General features: G+C 53.0%; 1 protein-coding gene across 3 annotated transcripts in view; it reads left to right on the top strand.

Moving 5' to 3' along the window:
- The first annotated feature begins 511 nt into the window (after positions 1-511).
- Positions 512-11,560, top strand: part of SRF (serum response factor) — a 40,936-nt gene continuing 29,887 nt past the window's right edge. For 2 of the 3 annotated variants that reach the window (XM_090053953.1, XM_090053946.1), the window contains exons 1-2: positions 514-1,200; positions 6,761-7,027. In XM_090053953.1, the coding sequence (XP_089910079.1) occupies positions 661-1,200; positions 6,761-7,027 (807 nt within the window). In that variant the 5' untranslated portion in view covers positions 514-660. Of the gene's footprint in view, positions 1,201-6,760; positions 7,028-11,560 lie in introns of all 3 variants that reach the window. The other variant, XM_090053961.1, reaches the window with a different exon arrangement.

Here is an 11,560-nt window from a genome sequence, read left to right as displayed (position 1 = left end):
GCTGCCCCCTGTTCCTAAGCTTGCCCAGGTCTCTCTGCACCCTTTGGCTCATACCCGCTCTAGTGCCCCCTCTCCCCTGCGCCCATCAATCCTCGTCCCCGCCGGCCCGCAGGACTCCTGTGACTTCCCGGCAGGCCCCGGGAGGGAGGCCCGGCGCCCTACAGCGCCTCCTTTCTTTCCGAACCTCCTCATGACGTCGGAGCGAGCGAGCGCGGCGCCCTCGGTATGTATGCAAATAGCACCCCGCCCTCCCGCCAATGGGGAGCTCAGCTCGGGCTCTGTCCGCCAATGGAGCGGCGGCCCAGCCAGGGACCGGCCAATGGGTGCGAGGCACCGGCTCTCGCCATATAAGGAGCGGCTTCGCCATAAAAGGCAACATTGTATCGCTTTATATGGGGGAAAGTGGCGCGGGGGTGGTTGGGGCAGAGCGCAGCGCTCTGTAGGCTAGCTGCGGGCGGGCGCCGGGGCCGGGCCGGGGGCGGGGGAGGGGCAGGGGCCGGGGCCGGGGGCGGGGGAGGGGCAGGGGCCGGGCCGGGCTGGGCCGGGCCGGGCCGGGCGGGAGCAGCCGGCTGGGGCCCATGGCAGCGCCGGCCTGACCCGCTGCCGCGCCGCGCCGCACCGCGCCGCGCCTCGCCTCGCCTCGCACCGCACAGCTGCACTATGCTCCCTAGCCAGGCCGGGGCCGCGGGGGCCGGGAACGGCGCTGCCGCCCTGGCCCGGGGCTCCGTCATGGGCATGGCCCGCGCATCGGCCGGCCGGCCGGGCCACGCTGGGCCCGCGCGCGGCGCCAACGGCGGCGGGGCGGGCAACCGGGGGCCCGGTAGCGGTAACGGCGCCGCCCCGCCGGGCGGGCCCGGGCTGGTCGGCGGCCGCTTCGAGCGGGACCGGGACGCGGCGGGGCCGGGGCCGGGCTACAGCGGCAGTGAGGGCGACTCGGAGTCGGGGGAAGAGGAGGATCTGGGCGGCGGGGAGAGACGCGGCCTGAAGCGGGGCCTGGGGGACGTGGAGCTGGGGGTGGTGGTGGGCTCGGAGGCGGCGGCGGCGGCGGCCACGGGCTACGGCAGCGTGAGCGGGGCTGTGAGCGGGGCCAAGCCCGGCAAGAAGACGCGCGGCCGGGTCAAGATCAAGATGGAATTCATCGACAACAAGCTGCGGCGCTACACCACGTTCAGCAAGAGGAAGACGGGCATCATGAAGAAGGTGAGCGAGGAGGCCCCGGCGGCGCGGGCCGCAGCGACGGGGGGGGGGGGCGTGCAGTACGGAGCTGGGCGCCGGCAGCGGAGGGCTCAAGGCAGCGAGGTCCCTGACAGCCGGCGGCTCGAGAAGGTGGGCCCGGCATAACTGGGTTGCTTGTGCCTGTGGCTGTGGCCACGGCTGCAGCTGGGCATGCCAGGGTGCCAGGCAGGAAGCACTCAGGGTGGAGCTCCTCGTGGGGGCAGCTCGGAGCCTGGCAAGCTGGCTTTGCTCCTCCAATGACCTGGCTGACTGGGTGCCTGGCAGGGTGAGGCAGCAGCTAGGCAGCCAGCCAGGCCAAGTGGCTACTCCTCAGGGTGGAAGAGGGGAGTGGGGGTGGGGTGGGGGGGAATGGCAAGCCTGCTGTTTAATTAACAGATGCCCAGTTTAGAGTTTGGGGGCTTACTGTGCCCATCTCTGCACTTCATAAATACCCAGATAAGCAGTCCCAGTGATCAGATTTTCTGATGACTCCCTTGCATCTATGTGATTTGTCTCTTTGGCTTTTTCAGGGCTGGGCGTCATATTGACTTCGTATTAAACTTGGGGCCTGCTGAGCTGAGGGGGGGATTAAGCACTGTGCTAACGTTTCCATGGCAAGAGTGCCCCTAGAATAGAGGGATGGGCAAAATCTGGCCTGTGGGACCCCTAAAAAATCTAGAAAATTAGTATTTATCTGCCCCTGGCTGCCTATCATGTAGCCCTCGATGGCTTACCAAAACTCAGTAAGCAGCCCTCTGCCCAAAATAATTGCCCGCCCCTGTCCTAGAACTAAGGTGTTCTTCAGAGCATGTGGGCTTATTTACACAGGCTGGCAATACATGGGCTGAAGTGTGAGCTGCCATGCTTCAAAATGCTACGTGCCTGCTTACTCAAGATCAGCATTCTAGACACGCTGAGCTTGGAGTTAACTGGAACCCCTCAAGAAAATCGGATGGTATATACCAGTTGGGTTTTTGCCATCCGCTCTTCTTCCTGTCCTTGCTTTGTTTAGTGCTGCATGAAGTTAAAATGCCAAGTAACCAAACCATTTCTTGAGTTCAAGGCATAGCTGTTAAAGTCATCTTGATATTTGGTGTCAGAGTTCCTTAACTTCATCCTGTTGCTCCTCATGATACCATTTCATGCAGTCCTGAATACTCCTCCCGGACTTAATATTGCCCCACTCTTTTTCCCTCTAACCTGAAAAAGAGTTCACTCAGCCCAGCTTATATTTTTCTAACTACTTCTGTTACATGTCAGCTCTTGTCCATCAATCTCTTTTTACCATTTTTTCAAATGTCCGTTGATACTGTGGCATTAGTGCCCAGAGCTGACTACGTTGTTCCACATGCATTTGTAGCAAAACAGTAGAGTAGAACTATCCATCTTTACTTAATGCCTTCACTGGAGAAATGTCTTACTAACTGAATTGCTCCGTAGTCTCACAGGGACCTACTGTTTACTGGGATGTTTGAGAACAGTATGGGAATGCACAGGAATTACCAAGTCAGAGGTGCTGCTCACCTGAAGACGTACATTTAGAAGACTGGGACTTCATGTGATTCCTGTAGTAATCGCACACCCTGTGTGCTCTCGGAGCTTTCTATTGATAAGCAGTGGAGGCACTATTGGAAATCCAAAAGAAACTTAAACGTGATGCTGTAGGGAAATAGGCTGAGTTGTTGTCCCGAGCATAATGGGTAAGAAATAGAGTTGTGTATGCACAGTAAAAAGGGTGAAGAATGAAACGGGTCCCCCTTTATCAGCTTTTTTATGGTGCAGCCATATAGAGGTTGGGAGTGTTAGGAACTGGGAGTAGAAACTGTAGCTTATCCTTGGACCAGCATAGGATATCCTGAATGATAGTTTGGCAGTAAAAGCGGCTATCAAGCAAGCACCTGCAGTTCTTATTTATTTATTTAAAGTACAACCTGGCTGCAGTGGAGGCATTCAAGAAGAGCCCTTGAGTTGGAAGTTTGCAAGCAGCATGGATAACAGCACCTAGGATAACAACTTAGGTGTCAGTAAGGAAACCTGTTCAGTCGAGAGATTTGGATGTTTAAGGAATGGTGTTGAGAATAATGCAAACAAAAATGTAAAGACATCTTACAGATTAGTGGTGTGGCCTCATTGGTATTTTGTGAGGTCCTTAATAAAAAATAAAAAAAAAAAACCCCAAAAAACCAACCCCCCCCTACAAAAGAAAACGCACCAAAAAAACCCAAAACCAAACCACCTTCTAACCATACAGCCTTTTTCTTTTAACAGAAGTGAGCAGGAACTAGGAATGTTTAGGTGGGAGTAGTCTCATCTAAGGCTGTTAACTTGAGGAAACTGATGAAGAACATAAGGGAAAGGGTATAAAGTGATGAAAGAGAAAGGAGAGGTGGCTTTTTAAATTAATTCCAAAGTGGCAAACTTAGAATTTTGGACGAAACTTCTCTTAACCAGCATACCTCTGATCTAGACCAGGGGTATGTGTACCTCTGGGGGTACTTTGAAAGGTCCCAGGGGGTGTGTAGGGGTGGGCAGAGACTGAGCCCCACCACCCTGTGGCACTGCCTCACAGGAGCAGGGCTGGGGTGGGATGAGAGTAGGGCCACAGAGATGCTGTGCTGCCACCGCTTGCCATACCCGGGCTCTGAGTCTGGCTACTCGCCACCCTCCTGCCCCCTCATTTGGCATCTGGCTGCTTGTTGCCCACCCTCTCCTGGGAGGGATGATGCACTTATTTAAAAAGGGGGTTGTTGGGGGTACACTTATTTAAAAAAAAACAAAACAAAAAACAAAAAAAAACTTTGGAAACCCTTGGCCTAGACCATGGAATTCTCTTCCACAGGAAGCTGTTGAGAGACTGGAGGAGTGAACTTTTCATATGCCTACTAGGAGCTGCTCAAATAAACCTCCTTCAAGGTGTATCAGTTTAGGCTAGACACCTAACCAGTAGAAATCTGATTGTGGCCTTGTGTGGGGGCAGATTATTTCTATCTACTACTGGGGGGTTCTGACATCTCTTCTGGAAGTATCTGGGCCTGCCATGGTCTTAAGGCCTTGAGTCTGATCCAGTCTAGCAGGTCCTGTGAGTCTGTGTTTTGGGAAGCTCATGTGTTTCCAGGCTGGTATTCAGTGCAAGGCCAGCCCTGCTTCTGCAAAGGGTTTTGAAGAAACAAATGATCATCAGGAATTACTAGTGCTGAGATGGCTGGACAGGTCCAAACAGCGGCAGATGGCTGGTGACTTAGTGATCTGGCCTGTATGTCTCCCTGTTGGCAGAGGCTGCTATCTGTTCTGTGCAGGCAGGGACATAGGATGTACAGTATCTGAAGATGTGACTGTTACTGACTTTCCTAAATATTTGTTGTATAGATACAGGGTAAAGGAAGGCACCCTAGTGGATTTTTTTGCCATCTGGAATTTGGGGTTGTTGCAATCTGCCCACTCTGCAGCTGCCCAAAATACAATGATTTCCCCTGACAGCAAAATCTCACTCTTGAAGGCCAGTGGAGAGCCTCATGACTACTTGGAGAGGGTTCCCTTGGAAGTTCTGTGCATTGATCACTTCTGCTAAAAGCTGCTTGAAACTGGCTACTGGTAATGTGCAACAGGACTCCAGCATATGAAGCACTGCAGGAAGCCCCTGTTTGGCATGTAAAAAAACTGGGGCCCTAGGAGCAGCTGTTCTTTCCTCTGGGGAGGGGAGGGAGGGAAGAGGAGGCTGGGATACTGCAGTTGGCATGGCTATTTGATCATAACACCCAAGGCGACTGAAGGACTGGCTGCTTGCCTCTCCTCTGGGTAGCCTGTGCTGGGACTGCTTCTGTTGCTTCTAGCAGTTGGGCAGGTGTCCTAGCTAATTGTGAGTATAGGCACAACCAAGAGCCAGGTGCTGCTAGCCCAGTCAGATGGTTTGGTATATCCCAGTAGACTTGTCTAGGAGAACTAACTCCACCTGGGGCTGGGGCCTGAGAGGTGTGCCTCCTTCATCCTTGCTTCCCATGATGGGGAGGTGAACTTAACTCTGCTGAGCAGTTCTCTTTTCCTTCCCTCAATCTGGTAAATATGGTTTAAGGCCCTTCCACCACTTCAGAGAGCATGCTGGGTGGTAGACAACATGAGGTCAGTAAAGGAGCCTGGCCCCCAGTTAGACCAGTGAAAAATAGGAGCAGTGATGCTACAGCTGTAGCTAATACATTGGAGTAGCTCTTTCTGGGTTCTTCATGGGAGAGACATGGTCCCAGCCTGGGGATGAGTGCAGCAGAGAGAAACCTGGCCAGCATCATTCTCAGTGAACAGGTCAGGGGCCAGCAAGCTACTTGGGCTGTGCGGGGAAGGGCTTCATAACCTGTGGCAGCGTTGGGCTGCTTGGTAGCCTCCCAAAGCCTTACTGAGCTGGCCTCTTCCCTGCTGTCTGCCTTGAGGCGTGCATACACCCAGTGCTGGCAGTGAGCTGGGTCAGAGCTCCATGGATGCTGGTGTAGCAGCTTGCATCCTCCCTGCTGCCTGTTGTGAGCAGCCCAGGCTCTGTGATGGCAATGCACACCTCAGACTGAACAATGGGGAAGGGGCCAGGGCTGTGCTGCCACAACAAAGATTGGTCCCTTTGCTGTCTGCCCCGGGACACCAACATCTTACAAGTCAAGGTTACAGGTGTGTTTGCATTCTGCCCAAAAATGCTGCTGACCCCTGGTTACATGCATTGATTCATTTACTTTTGGAACTGCAAGCAACTCATGTTTCAGCCTGCTGGCTGGCTCCTTGTACCTAGCATGATGCAAACAAGAATAGGAATTGGTGCTGTATTATGGAAACGGTGGAAACATTGAAGGCAGAGGGGAGGCTGGAAAGCTGTTCTAGTGATGGCAGGCCCATGTGTTTTATATGGCTGTGGAGGTGTGAAATGGGGACTGATAATTGTTTCAGTTGTCAAGACAGTCTAGGTTGAGCCTAGTGGTGTGGCCAGGTGTGGGGAGAAGATAATGGCAGGATGGAGGTGGACTGAGACCCTAATCTGGTGATGACCCATTAAGTTGGAGTGGATAGCATGGGGTCTAGGCAGAAAGGTCAGCGAGATCTATTCCATATCTCTCCCAAGGTGGGGGACCTGGCTGTGTTGCATGCTGTACAGACCCAGAGCCCCAAGGAACTTCCCTCCACCTCCCCAGCCAGAGGCCCTGTTACATTGTCTGCCGTAGAGGGACATGGCTCTAAGAATCTGTCTGAAGAAGACTATTGAGGAAGGAGGGGCAGAGATGATCAGTGGCTTCTGCAGGTCACTCTGGGGCAAGAACTAGGGCTTTCCAGTCCAGTCCTGCTCCTTAACCAGTAGGCATACTATGAGAGAGGAATTCTCATTAACCTAGAAAGGGAAGAGGCAGCCTGCCTGAAGCCTGTGAGTCCTGCCTTTCTCTCGGCTGAGGCTTGGGCGAGTAGGGGGGCAGCTCTGTGCTTGGGGTACCTGTTCATGAGGCCCAAGTTGTGTGGATGATACTTGGCCTGCATGCAAGTGCTGCTGCCTGTGACTGACTTACACTCTTCTTCCTGGCAGGCTTATGAACTCTCAACCCTGACAGGCACGCAAGTGTTGCTCCTGGTTGCAAGTGAGACGGGTCACGTGTACACATTTGCCACTCGGAAGCTGCAGCCCATGATCACTAGTGAGACGGGGAAAGCCCTGATCCAGACATGCTTGAACTCACCGGACTCGCCCCCACGCTCGGATCCCACCACTGATCAGCGCATGAGTGCCACGGGTTTTGAGGAGACAGACCTCACTTACCAGGTGTCAGAGTCGGACAGCAGTGGGGAGACCAAGGTAACCCTTCTCTCTTGTATAGGGAAGCATTGGGCTTTTGGACCTTGGTCTGCCATGGAGCAAAGGCACTTGATATGATGCCATCCACGTCCCTGACTGCCTGTTTGATTGCTGTGGGGTCGGGGAGCAACTGCTGTAGGAGTGTGGTCCCTTCCCAGCTTTGTGAACTGGGATTGGGGGCTTATAAGGTCATCATGTGGAGCTGTATGCTGGATCTGGAGGAGTTTGCCTCTTCTGTTCTGGGCACTTGGTCACCTGGGAGTCTCTCTTTTTTTGTGGGGTGTGGGTGGGAATCTATCTTAGTCATTTGTGATCCCTCTTTCTGAACTCCTTGTGGTACTGGCCCTCCCCCTGCACCCCCACTCCCCTTCTTTGCACACATGCTTTGGCTCTTTTCTGCTGGTTCTGCTTTGCAAGCTTGGGTGTTATTGGGCAGGGGCTGGAAGTCCTTCTAGACTCCAGAAACCTGGTTCCTGCACCCTTTCTTTTTTATGTCCTAAGGCACAGAAAGCATGTACAACAGCAGTCCCCTGGCCACCTGAGGCTTTTTGGGGCAGCTCTTCTGGGACTGGGTTTATTGGGGGTGGCAGCAGCAGTTCTAAGGGGGAATGGAGTGGGTGACAGGTGTTCCAGCCCCTGCTTTACATAGCTGCTTGCCCCTACCTGGCCCCTCTCTTTTTTTTTTATCTCTCCTTGGGTGTCTTTGTGCACTCACACTCATTGATAAAAATTTGATTCTGCCTCCGTGGCCATATAAGGCTTGATTTCCCTCGCCAGAGTCCCTGGCTGGGCCCCTCACATTCCTTATAAGCTGCAGCTGTCTTTTGCTTTGGTGGTGTTTTGGAAGGGGGCAGGGAGGACACGAGGAATGGAAACATTTGGCTGGACGGGCGATGTCTATTCTGCAGACATTAGCTCTTGCTTGCCCTGGGCTGCAGGTCTTGGTGGCAGTGTTCCTGTCAGAGTAGCAGGGGTATGAAGCGGAGGGTGCCCATCCTTGGGGCTGAGAGAAGCCTGACCACGGACTGACTTCCCTTCTGTTGCCTGGCTTAACAGCTCTTGTGGCTGCTCCTGTCCTTGCAGTGAAAACCCCTCTTACAGAGAGCTTGCAGTGGGCAAAGCTTGAAGAAATATACCTGTCCCAAGTTGTGGGGGACACGATTGCTTTAGGGTAGTCTCTGTTGGAGTGCAGGCTGGGAAGAAGAGATGGTGCTCTGGAGGGCTGGCAGGGGAGGGTAGGTCTTGGCCTTGTTTCTCTAACATACCAGCTAGGTCTACTTCAGAGAGACTGGTGCCTATACTAGACTCCCCTATCCCTGCTGTTAGGCTCTTGCTCTTCTGGGGCTAGTTCTGTGCTTTCTATGCAATGCCTTGATTTTTGCCAGACTTTGAGGGGATACGTGGGGACATTAGTCGCATCTAATCAGCTGCCCTACTCTTTGCCTTCTACCCTGGGCCCCTGGTTCCCTCTCTGTGGTCTGGGCTCTCTAAGTAGGCTCCTGTGTGGAAGGATGAATGCCAGGTCTTACAGTCTCTCTTTGTTGTAGAGGTGCACTGATACACTGGCCTGTATTGTATCAGCACCAACGAAAGGAAAATTGACATTGCCAATCAGCTTTTTTTGGCTGATATTGCTGATTTTAATGTCACCAATAAATGCCACATGCATGCAGTCAGCCCAGCAGCTTGGAGAGCAGCATCTGGCTGGTAATTCTGTTGTGGGGAAAAGGGTGTGTGGGGAGGGAGGGGGCTGCTCAGATGGAAGCCCTGCTCCCTCCCTCCCCACAGGGGCTAGGGTAGGTGCTGCCCAGCTGGGGTGGGGTACAAGACAGAGTTGCAAGCAGCTTGTCTGGGGGTGGAGGCGGCGGTGCTCCCACTGCTGCACACACCCTTGGGGAGGCATGTGCCCCCTAGAGCTGTGCGTGGGGTGAGGGTGGGCTGCTGGCTGGGGCTGGTGCTGGGCTCTCCCTGGTGGGGGTGAGGGGGTTGGGTTGGGTCAGGGCTGCACTTGGGGCAGGCAGTGGTAACACTGGGAGGGGGGGGCTATGGGATGAGTGACAGCCACCCCAGAATTTGCTGTAGCCCCCCTCCTCCCAAAATCCCCTCTCCCAGTGCCACTGCTCAGAGCACATGCCTGGCCAGAAAGAGCTGGGTTGTATCGTTGTCCCCCCCCGGTTGAGCTGCTCATGGCTCCGTTTGGTGTCCTGCCTTGGCTGACCAGCACCTGCCCCCGCCATACTCCCCCCCACACTGTGGGGGGCCCTTTCCCTCCCACCCCTTCCTCCCACTCCTGGCCAACAGATTTACCAGCCAGATGTTGCTCTCCAAGCTGCTGCAAGTGCTGCATATGGGCAGTCAGATCAGTATTGGGCAGGGGCAATTGGGCATTGAGGGGCAGTTTTGCTGCTGCTGGTAGTATCAGGGTTTGCCTGCAGTCCAGGCTTGCTTGTCTGTGGGTCTTGAGAGCTGGATGTGACAGGCACTGTGCTGAGAGAAATTTTAAAGTCAAGGGGCTTGCCATGGAAACTCTTCAGCCAGTCTCACTCTGGCACATGGATAACGGCAACTGAGGCAGCAATCTGGCAGCAGCAGTGAATGGTTATAGCATGGGAACAGGGGGTAGGGAGCTTGTGTGGTGTGCTCTTTTAAAAAGGTAGAAAACTGTGGAAACTCCTGAACTGTGGCTGTGGCCCCTCTTCCTGCAGGGACATCTTCTCCAAAGGGGTAGTCTGCATTCTGTTGGCAGGTAAGGAGGGAATGAAACAGTGTACAAAGTGATACCTGTCTCCATCTCCAGCAGGTGTTGGCTTTGAGGGTTGAGGTAGTGCTCCCTACCCTATCTGTTTGGTACATGGGTTTTGCAATGCCCCTCTTCTGTGGGCTGCTTCTTCCAGCTGGCACACTGTGTTAGCTTCTTGCTGTAAGGCAGGCTTACTGTACCTTGAATCACCAGCCTTGCAGCTTTCTTTATTTTTACAACAAGGGAGAAAAAAAAGAGTGGTTCTGGAACCTATGATGTCCAGCAATGGTTTTGGTACTGTATAGAAATGATAGCCCTCTTTTTAGTTTTATTTGATCTGCCTAGGCTTATGCGTTACTTTTTTTTGGCTTGTGTCATCCATCATACAGGGAGCTCATGTTGCTGGTCCAGACAACTGAAATCCTTTTTGACTTTTCTTCTCTCTAGGATATAGTCCCTCTTTCTGTAAATGCATCTTGGTGTCTAGCTGCTTAACTTTACATTGCTATCCACTGAGCCCACTTTACCAAGCAGTTCAGATTTCCCATTTACCATACTTTGACATCTGTTGATCAGTTTCCGTTAGCGTCCATGCAGCTCGTGTTAGTTATACTTTGTAGTGCTACTTTTTTCCCAACAATGTCATGTGACTAAGTTAAAACATGTTAAATTGCCTTTTATCTACCAGCCTTGTTACCTGAAAACAATTTGACAAGAGCTATCATTCATAAACTCCTAGTTCTTAGCATTAAGTACTGTCCTCGTAATCCTGTACTGAGTGTGTCCTGTAGTGGCTTTGACATTATTTTGCTCAGGACTGATTTTTTTATCTGCTGAATATCTTGTTGCCACCAAGGTTTTCATAGATTTCATAGACATCAGGGCTGGAAGGGACCTCGGGAGATCGAGTCCAGCCCCCTGCCCAAAGGGCAGGAAGCTAGCTGGGGTCATAGGATCCCAGCAAGATAAGCATCCAATTTACTCTTGAAGGTGTTCAATGTAGGTGCTTGAACCACCTCCGCTGGCAGACTGTTCCAGACCTTGGGGGCTCGGACAGTAAAGAAATTCTTCCTTATGTCCAGCCTGAAACGGTCTTGCAGGAGTTTGTGACCATTCGACCTAGTCATCCTTTGGGGCGCTCTGGTGAACAAACGTTCCCCCACATCCTGGTGGTCACCCCTGATAAACTTATAGGTGGCCGTCAGATCCCCCCTGAGCCTGCGCTTTTCCAGGCTAAAGAGTCCCATGGCTCTCAGCCTGTCATCGTAAGATCTGTTTTCCTGACCTCTGATCATGCGCGTGGCTTTCCTCTGGACTCTCTCAAGCTTCTCCACATCCTTTTTGAATTGTGGAGCCCAAAACAGGACGCAGTATTCCCAGCTGCGGCCTCACTAAGGCCGAGTACAAGGGGAGAATGACATCCCAGGATTTGCTCGAGAAGCATCTATGGATGCAAGCCAGTGTTTTGGTCGCTTTATTAGCCGCAGCATCGCATTGCAGGCTCATGTTCATCTTGTGGTCAATGATGATCCCCAAGGTAGGGTAGCTTGCCTCTTTTCAAAGTTGAGATAACACCTGTTTCTACTTCTACATTCCCTGGAGCTATTCCCCAGTGTTCTGAAAGGAACTAAAATCAATATGGATTTGTACAGACCAGACTAGCCTCCAGGTAGCACTGATGTACAGTGTGCGAGTGCAGGTTAAAGTCATGAGCTTTGGGCTCCAGCTGATCTGCCTGTGATGAGACTTTGGGGCTGGGCTCAGGAGTGTCCTTTATGGATTCTAGCTTGTCT

The sequence above is a fragment of the Crocodylus siamensis genome, chromosome 1 (assembly GCF_052110815.1).
Source record: "Crocodylus siamensis isolate JL-2025a chromosome 1, ASM5211081v1, whole genome shotgun sequence".
Taxonomy (NCBI): Eukaryota; Metazoa; Chordata; order Crocodylia; family Crocodylidae; genus Crocodylus; species Crocodylus siamensis.
This window is presented reverse-complemented; position numbering and strand designations above follow the sequence as displayed.